Source organism: Lynx canadensis, chromosome B1 (genome assembly GCF_007474595.2).
Source record: "Lynx canadensis isolate LIC74 chromosome B1, mLynCan4.pri.v2, whole genome shotgun sequence".
Taxonomy (NCBI): domain Eukaryota; kingdom Metazoa; phylum Chordata; class Mammalia; order Carnivora; family Felidae; genus Lynx; species Lynx canadensis.
The window spans coordinates 205591716-205613187 of NC_044306.2; the positions used below are offsets into that span (position 1 = coordinate 205591716).

The window sequence follows — 21472 nt, forward strand, 5'->3', positions numbered from 1 at the left end:
CGCAAGCCCCTCGCGCGCGCCGCGCACCCCCACGGGACTGGCCACCCAGGGGGCGGCCGCGCTCACTCAAGCCAGGGCGCCCGGAGAAGCAGCCTCCGCAGAAACGACCGCGTGGGAGTGGGGAACCGTCAGGGCCCGGGCCCGCAGCCGGACTACCTGCGCTCGGTCGCCGCGGCCACTGTCACGCGCGTCTGCGCTCCGGTCGGCGAGGCGCCCGAGCCGGACGGTCGCCGGGCCCCTCACGAGACCCGCGGCGCCGCGCAGGCGCGCTCTGCCACCAGCGCTCCGCGCGCGCGCCGACGCCCGGCGCGGCGGAAGTGAGGCGCTGGCGTCTTTCCGGGCCGCGACGCGCCCCCCGCGGGCCTACGTCACGGCGTCGGGGCGGAAGATGGTGCGGTTCGGGGCCGGCGGTTGCTGAGCGGACCCGGACGCAGCTGCACCCCGAGCTCCCCGCTCCGGCGCCCGCCGCGGGGCCGTAGCCATGTCGCTGCTGCAGTCTGCGCTGGACTTCCTGGCGGGCCCGGGCTCTCTGGGCGGTGCTGCCGGCCGCGACCAGACCGACTTCGTGGGGCAGACGGTGGAGCTGGGCGAACTGCGGCTGCGGGTGCGGCGGGTCCTGGCCGAGGGTGAGGCCCGGGCCGGGGGGCGCGGGCGCCCGGCGCCGGGGGGGGGGGCCGGCGTGGGGGCGGACGGGCGCGGGGCCGGCCCGGAGGGGGCGGGGTCAGGCTGATTCCGGTGCGGGTCGGCCCGGCGCGGCGGGGGATGGGGGAGGGTCGCCGCGGGGGGAGAGGGTGAGGCCGACCCGGAGCGACCGCCGAAGGTGAGTGAGGCCGGGCGTAGGGCCGGGCACTTCCTTGTGGGAGGCGTGGCAGTCAGAGCAGGTGTGGGGCTGGCCTGCGGCCGGAGTTAAGGCCGTGGCAGCGGGGAGGGGGTGGTGAGCAGGTGAGGGGCCACAGCGGAGGCAGAAGGAAGGGAACCCATACGAGTCATGGCCCTTCCCTTCACATCTGGGGCCATTGGGCGGGGGGGGGGGGGCGGTGGAACAGCACTGGATCTCCGGACATCGGGCCAGCTCCCCTCGATTCTCAGGGTCCTGGGCGTGGGTGCTCGTGCAGCTCGGTGAGGATGGCTGCAGTCCTGACTTCCTTGGATGTTGGCGTAGACGGTGCTGTGACCCACAGCCTAGCTCCCTCCTCTTGCCACCTGAGCTTCACTTTGCCCTGATCTCTGTTCGTGAGTCCGTGTAAACTAGGGCATGCCAGCAGTTGTGAGCTGTATGGAACCTTGCAGGCTGGACTCGTCAGGCACGGAGAGATTTCCGGGCCATTCTTTAGTCATCTTTGTTTCTGCCTGCTGTTTCCAGCTTCCTGATGTCCTTTCTCTTCCTCACACAGAGACTATTGCCAACGTCGATGTGATCCCATTCTCTCTTCTGGATTTTCCTTACATTTTGTCGGGGGCGCCCACAGGGGTATGTCACATTTTGCTAGCTGGGATGCTTAATGGCTAAACACAGTTGTCTTTGGGGCTGGTACTGAAACAGAACGGCATTTCCCTGAATTAACACGGGGCGAGGGAGTGGTACAGGGCGGGAGAGCCGACCTGTCCGGTAGCTCTCCGGACCTCAGGTTCAGCTTGTCACGTGGCCACCCCTGCTTCCGTTTATGCTCAGTTTGAGGTAGGAAACCACACCGGCTGACCGTTCACCTTATTCCTAAAGGCCTGAGGGGATGTTCTGGCTGCAGCATCAGCACACGCTGTTTTTCCACGTGGGTAAAAAAAGCAACAGATTTTGGGTGTGATTTGGTTAAAAAAAAAAAAAAAGCAAACAAAAAAAACAGCAACCCAAGGTCTTCAGAGGTGAGGCCAGAACCTCTATTAACATTCTGAGGGGTGGTACCTGTTAGAATGAGAGTTCCCTCACGTCAATTCATTTATTCTGAAAATACCAGACAATTGTCTTGTTTTTTAAGAAATCCATAGTGGACAGTAGGTGGTTTTTGCCTCCTGGAACTTAAAATTAGACACACCCTCTAATGACAGGACCGCACAGCCCTGGAGGATTGTTGGGACAGGACAGGCAGTGGTGAGGGGTCCAGAGGGCCAAACTGAGGTGAGAGGGGAGAGAGTGTGCCCTGGGGGTGGGGGTGGGGGAGGGGGAGGGGTAATCAGAGCCGGGAGGTGGGTCTTGTGGAGCAGGAAGCTGTCACCATTTAAGTTGTTTAACACCGGGACGCAGAATAAGGAAATGGGACCAGCCGATGTGGTTGTGCAAAAGAACGCACTCCCTTTGCTATCTAGACAAGTCGGAAGATAAACATAACCAGTACAATTATGAGCTGTAAATTTCCTCTTTATACACGTAACAGCTGGCGTGTAGCCTTTAAAGTTGTGAAGCCTCTTTCGGAACTGAAATGTTGAGAAACTCGTGTCAAGTCTTTCGTGTAAAACATCAGCCTTGGAACACAGGAATTCTTGCTGTCCTGTGTAAACGTGGGGAGTTCCAAACTCAGTCCCTTGGGTACAGATGTTGACAACTTTAGAATTATTTAGGGTTCAGAAGATAGTAGACATCCTGTATATCCTGTATATTTCTACAGGAGTTGGGAACGTATTTAATAATAATAATCAAATCAGATGTTTGTACTTAGATAAGTATCCTCACTGTGGGGGATTAAGTCTTTAAATAGCCCTATATCAGTTCGTGTCAGGTGTTGCCCCAGGTGAATTTACGGTACATCACATTTAGCTGTCAATGGTTTAGGAAGAAGCATTGTTTTTTGCATCTGTGATATGAAATGGGTTGTGGACAGAACTTGGAGCCAGATAGCTTCCTAACCTTTCGAAAGTTGGTTTTAAGTTTTCATTTAAAAAACAACAAAACAAGTTAGTGGGAATGACACCCGCGTCAGAGATGCTGAGTCCAAGCAGATTCTAGAATACAGTCTTTCTGTTCTCCTGTTTTGGATTTTGCACATTCTTGCTTGCTTCCTGCGGTTAGAAGAGGTAACGGGGCACCTGGGTGTCTCAGTCGGTTGAGCATCCAACTCTTGATTTTGACTCTAGGGGCCATGGGATCAAGCCCTGTGTTGGGCTCTGTGCTGAGCGAGGAGCCTGCTTGAGATTGTCTCCCTCCCCTCTCTCCCTCCCTCCCCCTCCCCCCTCTCTCCCTCCCTCCCTCCCTCTCTCTCCCCCCTCCCTCTCTCTCCCCCTCCCCCCTGCCCCCCTCTTCCCCCTCTCTCCCGCCCTCTCTCTCCCTCTCTCTCCCCTGCTCACGTACCCTCTTTTTGCTTTCTCTCTGTCTCTAAAAATTAAAAATTGAATTTAAAAAAGAGAGGTAACAGAGGTGATGGCTACAGCCAAGACAAGGGTTTTGTCACGCAAGGTGAGCCCACCTCTCCCGTGACTGCTTCACTCTGGCTGCACTGCTAGTGAGGTACACGAGGTGGTGTATGGGCTTCTCTTCTGAAGATGAAACCAGGCCACAGAGCCGCCCCGCCATTTATGCGTAACTAGTCACGTGTGTTTGGTTGGATGTTACGTGAAATTTCAGTCAGCATCTGTTTGCTGGAACGCTGCGTGCCACGCGTGGTATCAGTGGTCTTTGATAAACCTAACATGGGTCCCTTGTGTTCTCTGGGGTCGGTGCTGGCTTGAGAAGCCATGAGGGCACAGTGCGCGCTCACCGTGAGCCCTCCACTCCTCTGCCTCCTTGTCTGCAGCCGGTGTGGGGACCGGCAGGGCACAGGGACGGTCATGGGGCTGTGTGACAGGACTCTTGGTTGGGGGTGTCAGGAACCACTGAGGTTGGCGTGATGGAGGGAGAGGAGCGCTTGTTGGGGCAGGACACGCTCTACAGGCGTCCACGGCAGAAGACGTTTTCCTTGACCTCAAAAGACGATCAGTGGTCACAGCACATTCATTTATCGCTCGTCGCTCTTTTCACGTAGGAAGCGTGCCTGATCCCCGAGCCCTGCGGCTTGGTGGCCTTCTTCCAGGTCATCTTCTCCATTGCCCACCACGGCTACTCTCACCCGGGGAGGGGTGCTGAGTGGCCCTCTCTCCAGACACCTGAGAGCACAGAGGGGCCAGGTCTTTGCCGTGAGAGCTTGGGCACTGATGCTAGTATTCAGGGTGGTGTCGTCCGATTTTGCGTCTGATCAGTCGCCCTCTCCCAGCTCCCCTCGCCGCACCCTCTTCACCTGCGACTTGGCGACTTTGTCATCAGCCCCTTAGCCGTGGTGACGAACACCTAGTGTGAAATGATAGTAAGCAGCGTAACACTGTTTACGGAGCTCTATTTGGTGGACACCGTGCCTGGTGCTTCACGTGGACCGCGAGCCTGACAGTGGCTGAGCTAAGGCCGGAGTAGCTTCCCAGAGCCGCTGGCCAGTGAGTGGTGGACTTGGGCCTGGGAGCCCCCGGGAGGCTGGCCTCCTTGGCATCTGCTCGAGTGTGTCTGGTCACCTGCGTGTTGGCCCAGGTCAGCCTGTGGGGTGCATCCTGAAGGGAGAGAGGCGTGGAGGACGTCAAGGTCAAGGAAGCAAGGGCAGTGCACCTGTCTGAGGCTGATGGAAGTGGGCGGTGCTGTGGAGCCAGGGTGGGAGCCGAGTGCCAAGGCCCTTTGCTCCGTGCCTGGGGCAACTGCAGCAGCAGGCGTGTGTAACTTCTCCAGTTTCTTTCTGTTGAGGTGCAGGTGGCTGGAGTGGGACATCATGGGGGCGGTCACCGTGGGAGGGGTCACCTTGGGGGGAAGTCATGGTGGAGGGGTCACGGGGGGGGGGCTATTGTGGGAGGAGGTCACCCTCCCCGAAGGTCACCGGGGGAGGGGAGGTTGCCTTGGGAAAGGCTGCTGTCTGTCTCTCCATGGCTCGGCCTCTTCCTCTCTGTGGACTCCCGCCGTCTGCACGGTCATTTCTGCATAGTCACGTACCCCGAAGAAGTGTGGTGCCGATGTGAGGATGTGACGTGGGTAACAGGATTCTGTTCCTTTTGTGAAAGTGTTTCTTAGAAACAGTGCTGACAAGACGTGGTGAATCTCCCGGATTGTTCCTCGTGCCGTCGTATCTTTTCCTGGTGCTCACGGTCTTCCCCGCCAGTTCGCCACCTTACATGGAGGCCTGCCACACCCCAGTGTCCCCACACCATCCTCGTGGTGATGGGCAAACACCGTGTGGGCTTGTGTGGATTTGCCTTTCTCTGATTTACGAGTTGGTGCGTTTTTCGGTGCTTATTAGCTTACTCAGGTTCCTCTTCTGGAATGATGCATCGATGTCCTATGCCTATGTTTCTTTTAACTAACCACTTAAATTATCGGCATACAGAAAAATCTACAGAATGGAACTGCTTTGGTGAAGGCTTACACCCGTGTAGCCAACCACCTGAAGAGAGAGAGAACAGCTGAGTGACCCCAGGAAGCCTCTCATGGCCCCCAGCCCCCTTCCCCGCCTCCAGCCAGCCACTGGCTCCAAGTCCCCCCCCTGCCAGAGTGTCATGCACATGGCGTCACACCTCGAGCGCCCCCTCTGGGCCAGCTGTGTGGTTCTGAGGTTTGTTGACTCGCCTGCAGTGTGTTTTCTCAGGTAAAGTGCCCAGGAGGGGGATCTTTGGGTATGGGTTGGATGTAGGATGAACTTTACGTGCACACGGCTAACGCTTTCCAGCAGGGCTGCGCCGATTTGCACCCTGGCCGGCAGGCCCCGGGCTCCCGTCTCCACACCCTCGCCAGTGTTCTTTAACGTCATTTCAGTTCTTTCTGTCTGTTCTCGATGTGCGCGCTGGTGCCCGTCCTCGGGTGTGCGCGGGCTGGTGCGTGTCCTCGGGTGTGCGTGCCCGTCCTTGGCTGTGCAAGCTGGTGCCCGTCCTCGGGTGTGTGCGCGCTGGTGCTTGTCCTCGGATGTGCGTGCCCGTCATCAGGTGCGCGCGCTGGTGCCCGTCCTCAGCGCGCTGGTGCGTGTCCTCGGGTGTGCGTGCCCGTCCTCGGCTGTGCGCGCGCTGGTGCCCGTCCTCGGGTGTGTGCGCGCTGGTGCCCGTCCTCGGGTGTGCGTGCCCGTCCTCAGCTCTGCACGCACTGGTGTGTGTCCTCAGGTGTGTGCACTGGTGTCTACTTGGCACGGGATTTACATTTATCTGATGATAGTGTGAACACTTTTCTCCTGCTTGTTAACCAGTCACATATCTGTGTGTGCGTGTGTGTGTGTGTGTGTGTGTGTGTGTGTGAAATGCCTAAGTCTTATCCATTTCCCATCGGGCAGGAGTTGTGGGAGCTTTTTATTCCAGATGCAAGTCGTGCATTTTATATAACAGACATGCGTGCACGCATGTGGGGAGGAGGAGGGAAGCCATGGATGGGGTCGCTGCTGTCCCTGGCCAGCCTGCCTTTGAGGGGCAAGGGTCTGGCCCTGACAGTTGAGGTACCTGTGCCTGTCTCCCAATTCCAGAACATACTCAGAATGAATGCATACAGCAGCGTCTTAGCAATGCCTGCCCTTTCGTTTCTTGAGATGTTTTATTCAGCAGTAATATTTTTATGAAAACTTTCAATTTTGAGAAAAGTGTGGGTTTATTTATTTGTAGTTTTAGGAAATGGCACCAGCATATTTCGCCCATTTCCCTCAGTGGTAACAACTTGAAAAACTAGTCAGTGTCTCGACCAGCGTCTTGACATCAGTAGAGTCAAAAACACAGAAGTTTCCATCCCCTTAAAACCTATGTTCTTAACGCTGGGAGCCGCTAATCAGGTCTCTGTCTCTACAGTTTTGACATTGTGTGTGTATCCTTTCGGAATTGGCCCTTTTCGCTATTAGCGTCTGGAGATCCACCCAGGTGGTTGTGTCCACGATCTCATTTTTATTGGTGAAGCGTATTCGTGGTGTGGGTGGCTCCGTCTCTTTAACCGTTCCCCCACCGAAGGACGTCTGGGTTGTTTCCAGATGTTTTTGGCTGTTAGAAATAAAGATGCTGTAAACACTTGTGTTCAGGTTCTTATTTTTCTGGAGTGAGTGGCTAAGAGTGCAGATGACCGACTTGTGCGGTAGCTGCAGACCTTGTTGTCTAGACCTGCCAGCCTGTTTCCAGAGCGGCTGTGTCCTCTTACACTTCTGACCAGCAGCAGACGAGTGTGGTAGTCTGCTCAGGCCGCCATGGCACAGCAGCACAGTTTCAAGGCACAAACGACAAGAATTTGTGTTTTCAGTTCCGGAGGCTCCTGTCCCAGATCACGGCACTGGCAGCGTTGGTTTCCCGGGCAGCCTGTCCCCCTTGGCCGGCAGACGGCACCTTGTCTGTGCACGTGGGTGGAGAGAGACCCCAGTCCTGCTGGGTCGGGGCCCCACTATGATGACCTCATTTCTTTAATTGCCTACTGGGAGCTAGGGCTCAACGTGTGGAGTCTGTGGCCACCAAGAGTCACCCAGTGTCTCCGTGGCCTTGCCAATGTTTTGTGCTGTGTTCTGATTTGATCATTCGAGCAGGTGTGTACTGATACCTTATTGTGCCTTCAGGTGCACCTTCCTGGAGGATGACCGTGCACCTGCATGGGCGGAATGTCTCTGTATGTCTTTTGCTTATTTTATTATTTAAAAAATTAAAAAAAAATTTTTAACTGACATCCAAGTTAGTTAGCGTATAGTGCGACATTGATTTCAGGAGTAGATTCCAGTGATTCATCCCCTACATATAACACCCAGTGCTCATCCCAGCAAGTGCCCTCCTTAATGCCCATCCCCCATTTAGCCCATCCCCCCACCCACAACCCCTCCAGCAAGTCTCAGTTTGTTCTCCATATTTATGAGTCTCTTCTGTTTTGTTCCCCTCTGTGTTTTTATGTGATTTTTGCTTCCCTTCCCTTATGTTCATCTGTTTTGTCTCTTAAAGTCCTCATATGAGTGACGTCACTATTTGTGTCCTTCTTTGACTAATTTCACTTAGCACGATACCCTCCCGTTCCATCCACGTAGTTGGAAATGGCAAGATTTCATTCTTTTTGATTGCCTAGTAGTGCTCCATTGTGTGTGTGTGTGTGTATGTATACATACATATGTATACATATACATATATATATATATATATATACGTATATGTACACCACATCTTCTTTATCCGTTCATCCATCGATGGACACTTGGGCTCTTTCTATACTTTGGCTATCGTCGGTAGTGCTGCTATAAACATGGGGGTGCATGTGTCCCTTCGGAACAGCATCCCTGTATCCCTTGGATAAATACCTTGTAGTGCAGTTGCTGCATCGTAGGGTGTCTGCTCACAGCTCTTAGTGTCGTGATGTAATTTTCCACCGTGGGGAGCTAGAAGAAGCTAAGCAAATGAAACCTAAAAACAAGAGAACTACAGGGATTTTCAAACGTTTAATCAACTCTTACTTAGTCGCAGTGTGTTATCTTCATATATCGTTGGGTTTGATATGCTGAAATTTTACTTTACCCAGAATTAAAAATTTGTTGGGACGTCTGGGTGGCTCAGTTGGTTAAGCCTCTGACTTTAGCTCAGGTCACGATCTCCTGGTTTGTGAGTTCGAGCCCCACGTCGGGCTCTGCGCTGTCAGCACGGAGCCCACTTTGGATTCTCTGTCCCCTTCTCTGCCCCTTCCTGCTCATTTACCCCCCACCCCCCAAATAAATAAACATTTAAAAAAAGGACTTTTTGTGTTCATGTGATATTGGATGTGCTTTAAAGTCGTTTTGGGGCATTAAGGCAGTGCTGGCCTTCTGTTCTGGGGGTAGTTGCTCCTGTGTTAATTTTTCCTTTCTTGCTCTCACTGTCTCGGTGATCAGTTTATCTAGAATTTATCAGTTTCATTTTCTTGTTTTCAGAGAATGTGGGCTTTCAGAAGCTTTGGTGTTGTTGATTTTCTCCATTCTTTCCCCCACTGATCTCTGTTCCTGTGTTGATTTCCTTCCTGTCCCCAAAGCGGGATATTTAAAAGACAGCGTCATATAAATGAGGGTCGTTTCTGCAGCAAATTGCTGGCCACAAGCCCGGTTTGTATTTCACCTAGCGAACGTATTTTTGAAGCTTAATGTCAAGGGAAGTCAGAGCACTGAACTGACCTGTACGTCTTTCTAATTTTCAGGAGGGTTTGCGTTTGTGTATGAGGCTCAAGACCTGGGAAGTGGCAGAGAGTACGCCTTGAAGGTAACGAGGGCGGCATTTGTGTGGGGTTTGGGCCATTTTAAGTAGATCTCTAAGTTTCCGGAGATTCGTCCCTAGTATTTAGTTTGCTTTTTTTTTTTTAAATAGTCTGTCCTGTTTTTTCCCTCTGAGGGTGAGGCCATCGGCAGCTGCAGAACACTTTAAGCTGTGGCTTCCGACTTTGTGGCGAGGGGCGACCTCAGTGCCGACTGCCAGAAGGAGGGTTCCACAGATAGCAGGGGGTTGAAAGTCACTGCTGTGAACTCTGTGTCCACAGCTTGGGGGGCGGGGGCCTGCTGGGGCCGTGCAGGTGCCGGTGCCAGGGCTACTGCTGAGGGGCTGCCTGACTTTGCAGGTTCGGAACAGAGGCCCACTTCTCTGCCGGCGTCTTCTCCCATTTTCCTTGATTTTCTAACTTTGCCGTAGCCTCTTTGGAGAAAGCCTCCTATTTTTCATTTTTCTTGTGTCCTTGGGTCATAAAAGACCATTTTCAAGGGTCTTAACCTTCTGTCAAATTTTTACACAGGCCAGATGTTAAAATACAGGTAAGCAGGTTAAGCTTTTAGATGCGTTGCATTTATTCTCCTGGGTGTAGAATAGAAAGATAAACACTCCTTAATCTTTGTGTTTATTTCCCGATACAGAGGTTATTGTCTAACGAAGAGGAAAAGAACAGAGCCATCATTCAGGAAGTTTGTTTCATGGTATCCTTTTCCCGGGACGAGAGCACGTGCGGTCACGTGGGGAGGCCTGCGTCGAGTTGTGGCCGCCCGCCGCCGCCGGGCCGCTCTCTTGCTCTTTCGGACACGCTAAAATTGGCCTTCCGCCTTCACTGGACCTGCCTGTAGAGTATTGGTAGGAGAAGGTTTCCTTCCTCCTCCTTCGCTCCCAGGGTAACAGTCAGAGGTTCAGTAGCTTTGCGGCCCGGGAGGTCTCCGTGCTCACGCAGGATTTGTTTCCTGCTCTCCGCCCTTCCGTCTTCCCCTTAGTGAGCGTGGCGTGCCCCGCTGCTCCGGCTCTTGCCAGGACCCTTGCTGGGCCTGGTTCTAGTGGGCCTCCGTGTCCCTCCTGGTCAGCAGCCCCTCTGTCCCTCACCCGGCCCCCGGCAGTCAGGCTGGCAGGTTTCTGTGCACGGCTCGTGGGTCTGTGGCGCTTCTCTTGCGGGCTCTCAGCTCTGGCACATGTTCTCCCTCAGCTGGGCTCTTGCCCTCTGCTGTCAGAATGTGTTCTCTTTTCTCTCTCGAAGCTCTGTGTACCGTGAGCCTGCGGGCTTTCGCCTTGCAGAGGTTTGGCGGGCTCATTCACACCCGTGGCCTCCCGCACCCGCACGTGCCCTCTGTCTGCTGTCCTGCCTGGCCCGTGGTCAGGTGCGTGTGGCCAGCGTGGTGGCGGTTTTCACCCCCACCTTCCCTCTCCGTTCCCTCCTCCCTGCCGCCTGCCTTTCTCGCCACCCCCCCCCTCCCCCCCACTGCCCTCCGTCTTTCTGCTCCGATGTGCTGGGACTGTAAGGTAATTTCATTCCACACTTTGACTTTAGTGTCTTAATGTCACATGTATATTTGTTTTTAAACGTGCAGACTTACGCATTCTCCTTTAACAAGACACCTGCAGAAAAAACTTTCTGGCCACCCCAATATTGTCCAGTTTTGTTCTGCAGCATCCATAGGGAAGGAGGAGTCGGACACGGGGCAGGCCGAGTTCCTGCTGCTCACCGAGCTCTGCAAAGGTAACGTTTCCTTGGAGTCTGGACCACAGTATCGTCACATGGTTGAGCGGTCAGGTGTAACGGACAGGGTGGGGTTGCGGCCGTGGCCTTTGAGGGCACGTGACCTGCTAGGTCAAGCACTCCCCGTGTTCTTAGACTCCTGAGTTCCGTCACAGGAGTAGGAGGGACCCAGGCGCCTTCCAGAGAGCTGTAGGGGCAGAGCGGCCGTGTGAGCGTGTGCGGATGGTGCCAAGGGAGCGCGGGCGAGGGGCGTGCCTGATCCCCCAGGCAGGGCGCAGTCTCTCTGCCCCGGGGAGGGTCAGGGCTCACGCCCTCGCGGAGCGTCTGCTCTGTGGGTGAGGCGGCAGTGAGCCCGGCGAGTGCCTGCCCGCTGGAGCTCACGGTCTTGATGTGCGACGCCAGACAGCACAAGTTGTCCGAGAAGAGTGGAGGCGGGACTTGTGGGGCCGGGTGGGTGCGGACGCCTGGCCAGGACTGTCTGGAGCCAGAGGCGGGAGCCATCGGCTGTCGTAAGCAGGGTGCGCTTGCCTCTTAGTCACCGCTAGTGCGTGCTGGGAGACAAGAGGCCTCAGCCCCGTGGCCACAGGCCAAGGGGAGCAAGCGGCCCAGCCGAGCGCCGTGCCCACGAGAGGAGCGCCGAGAGGAGCACTCACAGAAGGGAACGGCGGGGGCTGTGAGCACAGGCGCGGGGAGGAGTGGAGATGCAAGAGGAGAAGGCGGGCGCTGTAGCTGGCGTGAGGGCAGAGGCGTTGAGCGTGGTGTGCACGGCCAGCAGTGGCCAGGAGCCAGGGTGAGGAACCATCCGGGGGCAGGACGTCCCTGTTCAAGCGTAGGGGAGTGAGGTTTTCCTAAAAATGGGGGTTTGTGACACGTACTTCTCTTTTCTGAGAAAAGCTTCCTGCATCGGGCATCTTCTCGCGCCCAAACGCCTACTTGTTCTCTCCTGAAGGCTCTGCAGGGCCTCCTGGGTCCATCCCGCAACGTCCCCAACCAGCACCCCCTTTGTGATGCGTACCGTTTCTTGACCGCAGATGTTGGTGCACGGAGCTGCTGCGAGCTCGGCGATCCTGTGGTCGGGGTTGTGGAGTAGGGGGTGCCACGTGGAACCCCCAGTCAGTACGCGTGAGGCTGCGCGCAGCTTCCCTCTGCCCCGGGGGCCCCGCTGCTGATGCTGGCCGTGCCTCGTCCTGCGTTCCACAGCTGGCACGTCTGGTTCGCTTACCGAGTCCTCTGTTCATCTTCAGGGCGCTCAGTGCTTCTGGGTCACTTTCATTCTGGGTTTTAGAAGGCTGTGGGTTCACCAGCGCCAGTGTCCCTCCCATGAGAGGCAGCAGGTGTGGGGCCTGGTGGTGGCAGCGTGGTTCCAAGATGGGGCAAACCCACAGAGTGCAGCCCTCGGTGTGGTGCTGCATGGGCCGCCAGCCTGGGAGCAGTGTGAGAGGCTGGGGGTGCTTGCAGGGTGTGGGCGGAGGGCGGAGGGGATCTCAGGGAGGGGTGTGGGTGCCAGCCCCACTGAAGGAGGGCCTGGATGCGTGCTCACCGAGCCCCCACCCATCGCTGGTCCTCGCTCCCCACGCTCGTCCTCCACTGTGTCCTCTCCAGCTGTCCTGCCACATTGGGGATTGTTACTTTTAAAAAGTTCCCTTTAAATTCTTGCTGGTCCCAGAGGCCAGTGAACTGTGAACTGACGTCGTGACACCCTCCCCCCCGCCCCCCGTCCCCACCGCCACAGGCTGGCTCATTCCCATAACTCCAGGCGGCTTGGTGGTCAACGTGTCACCCTTGCTTTGGACCCTCTGCGATGCCTCGTGGGGCCCGTGCCCTGCCTGCCCTGTCTGCATCACAGGGAGGGCACCCCATCCCTCCTGAGGGTGCGGGTGCAAGGCTGGGAGGCAGGTGTGGCGGGGGGAGAGGGGAATGCTGGGGCGGTCTGGTGGAGTGAGGGCCAGGCGGGCTGGTGTGCAGGTCTGGAAAGAGGGCAGATCCTTGCAGAGCCACAGCAGAGGTGGCCCCGGCAGGGCAGGGTCCGACGTGTGTGGGGAATCGTGGCTGGATCACCAGAGTGGAGGCTCCACGGCAGATGGGTCAGTGGGCAAGAACGTGCGGGTCCTGAGCCGTGATTCCCTGTTCTGAAAGTTGCAAAGGTGGTGCAGTTATGAAAAGAATCCAAACCCCTTGGGAGTGCACGAAGTCCACACTTCTCCCCAGGCGCTATGCCTGTTCAGAGCAGTTAGAATCTAGTTCATGTTGAGAATCGTGTCTGTTGGCACTACTGTATGCAGGCACGGGGGTTCAGTGACTCAAGCAGATAAAGCAAATAGACCCTAACCAAAGTCCTCAGTGATGGTTGGGTAGTCCCGTGCGAAACTGAGGAAAGAGGCCGGGGAAAGGGTGTGATGGCGCAGACCGGGAGCTGAAGGAGGTGAGACAGGAAAACCGTCCCAGCTGAGGGTGCAGCATGTGCGAAGGTCCTGGGGTAGGACAGAAAGGAGGCATGTGGCTGGAGGGGAGTCTGTGTGGGGATGTCACAAGAGATAAGGCCTGTAGGGGTGGTAACCACCTTGCTTCTGCTTCAACAGTGTGCCGGCAAACTGAAGGAGCTACAAGGCTGAGAGACAGCCTGGGGCCTGGAGCAGGGAGGGAGCAGTGCAGGGCCCAGGAGAGGGTGGGCTTCCGGAAGAGGCTCCAGGGAGGGGGCCACAGGTGGGAATGGGGTTGGAGGGGTAGGGTAAGAGGCATGTGGTGTGTGGGCAGCTTGTGGACGCAGGCGCCAGAGGCATGAACGTGGGTGCTCCGTGCGGGACGGGGAGGAGATGGCCTGTGCTCACGGAGAAAGCTCTCACCCCGCGTGCGACGGAGCCGGCTGGCCCCGCACCGGAGTTTGTCGGGTCCAAGGACTGCAGGTGTCTGGGCTACAGAGACGGGGAGGAACGGCCCAGGGAGGGCTCTGTCCGGGACTGGGGTGCGGCCCAGTACCTCGTGCCTGCCTGTGGCCTCCTTCTCCCCCCCTCCCCCCCGTCCACACGCAGTCTGTGCGTTTACTGGGACGTGGTGCTCACAGACAGGTGACCTGTTGCCTGAGGAAGCGGGGTGGCCGCTTCGCTAGATGTGGTTGAGAGAGCTCCGCGTACACGTTTGGGGCCGTTCCTCTTGTAGCTGCCGCTCGGCGCCCGGCTGCGCGGGGCACGCGGTCCGTGGTGAATTTGGGGGCTGCCTTGTACCGCGCGCACCGCTGGCCGTTGTTCCACGTGGCCGCGGCCGGCGGTGTTCCCACGGAGGCTCTGTAAGTTCGTTGCATCCCGGTGGCGGTCCCTGAACCTCACGTCCCTCCGCGGGGTTTCCCGGGTGTCCGGGCCCGAGCGGCGGACGCTTGCCCGCGAGTGCCGCGGTGGGCTCCGGGGGGCCGCCCGGGGTGGGTGTAGCGTTTCTGACTCCATGGTGATGTGAATTTAATTGTCTCTTTTAGGGCAGCTGGTGGAATTTTTAAAGAAAATTGAATCTAGAGGTCCGCTCTCGTGCGATACTGTTCTGAAGATATTCTATCAGACGTGCAGAGCCGTGCAGCACATGCACAGACAAAAGCCACCCATCATCCACAGAGACCTCAAGGTACCGCCTCCGGTCCGTCTCGCGGGCCTGCCCCGCTGCCCCCGGTCAGGATGGCCAGCTTGCCAGCAGTGAAGTGTGCGATGGCTTTTCCAGAGAAGGAGGAGCTTCTTAATGCCAAACTGGGTTTCTGGAAGTTTCTCCCCTGAAGCAGCGCCGAGCCCTCTCTCTGTGTCATTTGGCTTTGTGGCCTCCTGCGGCCTGCTCCTGTGGCTTCATGCCACCTGCTTGGCCATCATGCCCCCTGCCGGCCCTTCGGCCGGCCTGGGGATGCTCTCGGCTGAGGCTCCCTTCCATCCGCCCCCAGGAGCCGGGAGGAGGCTGCCGCCCCTCGGGGTCGTCCGTGTCCTCGCCCTGTGGTCATCCGTCCCCAGGCGTGACACCACAGGGCTCGCTGTCCCGCGGCAACCAGTGCCGCCGAGGGACCACGAGGAGTGCGGACGCGCCTTGGCCAGGCACCGTGGGGCTGCCGTACTCGCAGCCGCCCGCCTGCTGGGGACGAGGGGCACCGCGGTCCCGATTCTCCCTTTTCCTGGTGATTCGTGAGATAGACGGTTTTTGCTGTGTTTGCAGTCAGTGCCTTATTCTTCAGTTAACTTGCTTTTTGCTTTTTTTCCTGTTTTCTTGTCCATCAGGTTATTGGTTAGCGGGAGCTCCTCCCTCTGTTCTTACGGCGGCCTTTTTCATGTTGTCTGTGCTGCGAATACCTTCTCCTGCTTAATGGCCTAGTTTCTATTTCCCCTGTTGTGTCTTTGGGCAACTCAAGACTTTGTGAGATTTGCCTGACGTCCACGAAGCTCACACCCTGACTCCGACCGCTTCTTGGGGGAGCGGTGGCCCCCGCTGTGTCCTACTTGCTGGCACAGGTTGTTTTTGCCGGAGAACCTTACAGTCCCTTAGCGTTCTCTCTTGTCTGGTCTGTGGCCAGCTTTCAGGTATGAGGAAAGCGTGCCTCCGACCCGGCTGGTCTGGGACAGCGCCCTCTCCTCCTCAGGGCCGTGTGCCCAGGGAGGCCCTGGTGCCCTGTCTGTGCAGTGATGTCTCTGTTTAGATTTGACCTTGGGCGAGCCTGACCTTTTCCTTTTGTCCCTCAGCCCGAGTGGTCGGCACGTGCGCCCCCGTTACAGAAGGTCTGTGAGGTGGGGGCCACCGCCCTGGACCCCGCTCACAGGGCTGCAGGGGTGTGTCTGGAGGGGCCTGGGCCGCGGCTGCCCTGCACACCAGCCGGCCCTTCCCTGCTGTCTGCATGGGCCTTCCTCAGCTGACTGGGGGCTGGTGGATTGTTTCGGGGCGCCAAGACCCATGCTTTGTGTGTTAATGCGGGTGCTTGTGTGTCCGTAGTTTTTTTAAGGGAAGGGATATCTAGAAGGGTAGAATCAGTAAAGGATCAGCGCTTGTGAGCTTAACCCGGGTTGGACGTCCCTTGTCTTCTCAGCGCCCTCTGTTCGCCCAGTGCTGGGACCCCCTGCAGGTGTCCCTGTGGCCGGTGCGTGGACCTCACCGTGTGGCGCCCTGCGGAGGGGCAGGCGGGACACGGGGGATGGCAGAGACCATGGGGACGCGTGTCCTTCTTGTTCTGCTCCTGTGCATGGCTCCTTCCGAGCCTGCGGGCTGTGGAGTGTAGCCGGTGTCGGGCTGTTTGCTCGCATTATGGCTCGCAGGTCCGTCCGTCTCGTGTGGGGACGCGTGTGCTCGTGCTTGTGCACTTGGTTGATGTCCGCTTCCTGAGCTGTTCTGAACCCCGATGCCCTTGTCTGTGCTTTGGCCCGTGGACGCTCGCACCTCTGTTGGAAGTCCTCACTAGCAGCGCGTGGCGGCCCCCGTGCCCGCACTTCGCTACGTGACCCAGGTCATGTGGATGTGGCTTAAGTGGTCCTAGTTGGATCTTCCTTCTGCTAACGAAGTTGAGCATCTTTTCAGGCGTGTTGTACTTTGGACGTTCTCCGTGGGGGCGCCTGTGGGAGGGTCCCTTTCGCTTTGGCTCATCAGAGCCCGCGCTGGTCACGCTGTGGCTCACACCGTCACCCTCTGCACAGCGTCTCCGATGGGATGCTCTGGTTTCAGTGGAGCTTCCGTGTCTTGCCGAGGCGCCTTGCCAGGCATGCTGTCCGGGGGACCTGGCGTCCACCTTTGCCCGTAGGGGCGGGTCTTCCTTGGTGCATCATGGGTGGCCCCCTGGCTCTCCCAACACCTTGCCTGGATGGCCGTCCTGTTCCCTCAGCGCCGCCTTGCCACGGGCGTGGCACTCACTGGGTGTCCTGTGGGGCTGTTGGTTGGTCCTGGACCCTGTGCTCCTTTGCCTTCTTTAACAGAGCTTAACAGTAAGGCCTGACTTCTTAGGGATCGTGTGGCTCTTTTTGGCTCTTTGCGTCTCCACATGACTTTTTGAATTAGGTTCCTCCCAAAAAACTTTCTGGAATTTGGTGAGTTGCCTTGACTGTTCCCCACCCCCACCCCACCTCACCCCCAGAGCGTGAGTTGACAGACTTCCTATAAAAGGCCCGACTTTAAACATTTCAGCTTTGCATACCAACCTTCCTGAACAGCGCAGGCAGCCCTACGGACAGCCAGGCACGGCCACGCCCCTAAAGCTGCTTCTGGACCCGTGTTAGGAGATGTCAGAATCTTTTTTGATTCTTCCACCAACCGTTTAAATATGTAAGAGCCTTTCTTAGTTTGCGGGCTGTGTCGAGGTAGGCGGGGCTGGACCACGGCTGGGGAGCCTGCTCTAGAGTGGCTGCGCACACCCGTGCCTTTCATGTCAGGAGTGTGGTCTGATCCCTTGTCTGTTTGGATTTTAAGAGTTTGTCTAAATTTTTATAGTTTTCCAGGGGTGTCTGGGTGGCTCATCAGTCAAGTGTCTGACTCTCGATTTCTGCCCAGGTCGTGATCCCAGGGTTGTGGGATCGAGCCCCGCGCTGGGCTGTGGGCTGATCTTGGAGCCTGCTAATATTCTTCTCTCTCTCCCCGCCCTTCCCCTCCCTCGGCCCCCTCCCCTGCCACTCTCGTGTATACACACAGGTTCTCTCTCTAAAATAAGAAAAGAAATCTTTAAAATTAGAGTTTTCTGAATAGGAAGTGTTTTGTGTGTCTTTTGTTCAATTTTTTCCTAGGTTCTTGATGTATTTGGTAATTTTGAAGTGGTATGTTAAGTTTTTTCATTTTTTAACTGATTTATTATCTTTAAAATGTTTTTTAGTGTTTATTTATTTTTGAGAGAAACAGCATGAACAGAAGGGGCAGACAGAGAGGGAGACACAGAGTCTGAAACAGGCTCCAGGCTCTGAGCTGTCAGCACAGAGCCCGACATAGGGCTCGAACTTACGAACCACGAGATCATGACCTGAGCTGAAGTCGGAGGCTCAACTGACTGAGTCACCCAGGCACCCAATTAACTGACTTATTTTTTAAATTTATTTAAATTTTTTTCTTGAGAATGTGTGCAAGTGGCAGAGAGGCAGAGAGAGGTAGGGGACGGAGGATCTGAAGTGGGCTCTGTGCCGACAAGCGGAGAGCTGATGTGGGGCTCGAACTCACAGACTATGAGATCATGCTGAGCCGAAGTCAGATGCTTAACCAACTAAACCACCCAGGCACCTCTTTTTTTTTTTTTTTGTAGTTTCTTTATTTTGAGAGAGCATGCATGTGCAAGCCAGGAGGGGCAGGGAGAGAGAGAGAGAGAGAGAGAGAGAGAGAGAGAGAATCCAAAGCAGGCCTCATGCCATCAGCACAGAGCCTGACTTGTCGGGGCTTGATACCATGAACCGTGAGATCAAGACCTGAGCCAAGATGAAGAGTTGCACACTCAGCCGACTGAGCCCCCCCAGGCGCCCCTAACTGACTTTTATAAAGGTTTTTTGTGTGTTTGTATACCTTACATGATCGATTAGAGTTGTCTTTAATTTATGGTTGGTCGTGACTTTATTTTTCTGAGTTCCCCGTTTTCAAAGGTACACGTGCTGACTTCGATCAGAGAGAGGTTAAAATGCTGTTTCTTCCCCTTTGCGGGAGGAAGGCGCCCCCAGGCCTGGGTCTCGGCACCCGAGCCCCTGACCGCCCTCTGGGATTCTGCAGGTGGAGAACTTGTTGCTCAGTAACCAGGGGACCATCAAGCTGTGTGACTTTGGCAGTGCTACGACCATCTCGCATTACCCGGACTACAGCTGGAGCGCCCAGAGGCGGGCCCTGGTGGAAGAGGAGGTGAGTCGTGTGGCACGTGGTGCCCTTGGTGGTCTGCTCGGCCTGGGTCTCCGCAGTCGCCGATGCTCTGGCCGCGGCCGCGCGGCCTGCCCGTCCCACATCCCGGCGTTCGCCTCCCGGGCTCGTGTGTGGGCCGGGAGACGCCGAATTTGAGGCTTACCTCATGTCTCCGTCCCTCACTTCATCCCAGACCTTCTTACGGCCTTTGTTAATTGCGTTTTTTTTTTTGTATTGTGATAAAAAACACGCAACATAAAATTCACCATCTTATTTAATTTAACCATTTTTAAGTGCACGTTCCAGTGGCATTAACTACATTCGTCATCGGTCAGCCATCCCCACCGTCCATCCACAGAACTTTCTCACTGTCCCAAATGTGGTTATTAAAAAAAAAAATAAAAAATCACTGAAAACTCTCCCTCACGGGTCCCACAGGAGACCCCACAGGAGATTGGTAGGTTTGTCCTGAGCACGTGTGGGTAGCAGGCAGCACAGAGCAGGACAGAGCCCGTGCACGTGTGACTGTGCAGCCTGGGGGAGGGGCCTGGGGCGCTCTTTGGTGCGCCCTCCGCTGGACACCCCGAGCCGTTCCCCTAGGGGCTCGTACTTAGATAAGCAGCTCACAGAAACCACACAAGCCAAACACAGGAGACAGGAAGCCACGCAGAATGACGGGGGAGGGGAGGTGCTGCATCCGTGCTCTGCCGGGGACACCGAGGAAGCCTGCCGTGAAGGAGTCGGGGACGGGATGTGGGCCAGCGGGGCACCTCTTGTCTGGACGGAGTCCGTCCCTGGACCGGGTGTCATGGGTCAAAGCACAGGTGCTCCTGACCTGCTGGCTGTTCCTAGAACTGACTGTGCTCCATTACTGAATCGGACGCATGTCGGATCACCCCAACCCAGCGCATTCCTGCTTGTGCGTGAGAGCGTTCCTAAGGAAGTCATTCCCGGCAAAAAGAACACGTTTAACGCTCTCCTTCAGTTGCTCGGCTGGCAGAACGGAACAGCATAGCAGCGTGGGAGGGGGCCCCTCGGTCCCGTGTGGTGGGTGGTTTTGTAACCGCCTCATGGGCTCTGAGTCCTGTCTCCATCACTGGTCTCAGTGGGTCCTTGGAGGTGTGCGAACACCCACCGTGTCTCACGCACACCTGTTTTTGGGTGATGGTTGCTTGGTTGCCTCCGTCTCCCGGGCGGGGGCATGGGGGGCGAGCTGCTCGCTCTGGCTTCCTGTCCTGTGCCTCCTCCCGCCTCTGCTGTGTGCCCTGGTGGCATGTGTGCCCCACCACCCAGGCAGGAGCCCCCCCGCACCTCCTGTGATTATTCTTTATGAGAACTCGTGGGTGCCGTCTTTTTCAGGGTTCGTGGTGTGTCCTCAAATGCCCCAGATTCGCTTCCCACTTGACCCTATGTTCTTTGTCGGGCTGCCATCCCTTGGGAGCCCTGCCCACTTGCCGGGGCAGGAGGGCGTTCTGGGCTGAGCAGGTGCCTGCCCTGCCGACCCTGCCGTGTGCGTGCCCGCCTTGGAGGAGAGCCGCCGGCTCGGGGTCGGGGGAGGCACCGGAGACCACTCGGGGCGTGCGTGCCTGTGTGGGCACACCTCCACGCATGTCCTGTGGCAAGTCGCGCGTCTGTGCCAGTGCCTCCACTCTGGTGTGTCCGGTGGGCTTCTTGCCCCCCCACCCCACATCTGTGTGTCCCCCTCTCCCAGCGAGGGGCCCAGTAGCGTCACCACGTGCACCTGCGCTCCACTCCAGCGCACGTCCGCGAGTTCTGGTGTCACCAGAGAGCGTGAATGTCCCAGAAGGAAGTCAGGGTGGATCTGTGGCCCTTGGGTGTCCCCCTCCCCCGATCTACAGCACAGACCAGGCGCGTGCTCTCAGATGCTGTGTTGACGAGTCCTCGCATCTGCGCTCTCTCCTTCCAAGGGGTTTAGTTACTCGTTTGATTGCATCTTACTTTTTAATGACTTGACTTGACTTTTTGAGCGGTTGCTGGTTTCCGGGAGAATTGAGCTGCAAGCGGTGCCGTGTCTCTTCTGAAGGGATAGGCCCGCGGACACGCGTCTCCCAGCTCCCGCCCCTCACGCTGCACACGCTCTCCTGGCTTCTGTTTGCTTTTCATGCTTTGTGGGCTGTGCTGGGTCAGGAGCATGGGTCCCTCTGCACCTGGGTCTCTTTGGCCAGTGCCGCGTGCTCACGATCAGGCCGTGTCCGGTGTCCTGTCGTCTGCACGCTTACAGGCGGCAGCATGCCGAGCGGCCCGCACGTGGGTTCTCGTGTCTCCTCAGGGTGTGAGGCTGGATCGCAGCGGCCGGTCTGTGAACAAATCCGGCGTAGAATAGGGCTTTCCACGGGAGCTTGCCGGACGGGCACCGCGGCGCAGAACCCCAAGTGTGCGGCTTGGCGACTTGTCCTGCGTGGGTGTCCCTGTCGCCCCACGTCTGGGCTGCGTGGTGCCCCCGGCTTCACCTCCCTCGCGGCATGCCGGGTGCGTCCGCCCGAGGACTTACGCGCTCTGACCCCGGGCCTCACCTGCACCCCTCCCGTGGCCTCTTCAGAGGGTTGCCGTGGAGTAGCACCTTCAGGTGGAGAACAGCCCGTCACACTTGCCACGTGGTTGTGTTTCCTTGTCCGGCTGAGGTCGTGGCAGCGGAATCTGTAGCCCCGTGGCTGGTGTTCATGTGTGCCGTGTGCGGCGACGCACGCCGTGGGCTGTGGCTCCCCCCCCGGGCTGTGCTGCCAGCCTGTCCTCGGTCCCGTGTCCTGCCCTGTATGCGTGGGTCCCAGGATCTTG

The 21472-nt window shown here is 57.1% G+C and overlaps 1 protein-coding gene across 6 annotated transcripts in view; it reads left to right on the forward strand.

The window, feature by feature from the left end:
- Positions 1-375: 375 nt before the first annotated feature.
- The window catches only part of GAK (cyclin G associated kinase), a 53067-nt gene continuing 31970 nt past the window's right edge, over positions 376-21472 (forward strand). For 2 of the 6 annotated variants that reach the window (XM_030314409.1, XM_030314410.1), the window contains exons 1-6: positions 376-626; positions 9089-9150; positions 9792-9851; positions 10759-10873; positions 14340-14482; positions 18554-18679. In XM_030314409.1, coding sequence (XP_030170269.1) covers positions 482-626; positions 9089-9150; positions 9792-9851; positions 10759-10873; positions 14340-14482; positions 18554-18679 — 651 coding nt within the window. In that variant the 5' untranslated portion in view covers positions 376-481. Of the gene's footprint in view, positions 627-1394; positions 1472-5567; positions 5583-9088; positions 9151-9791; positions 9852-10027; positions 10515-10724; positions 10874-14339; positions 14483-18553; positions 18680-21472 lie in introns of those variants that run through there. The other 4 variants (XM_030314413.1, XM_030314412.1, XM_030314414.1 and 1 more) reach the window with 4 other exon arrangements.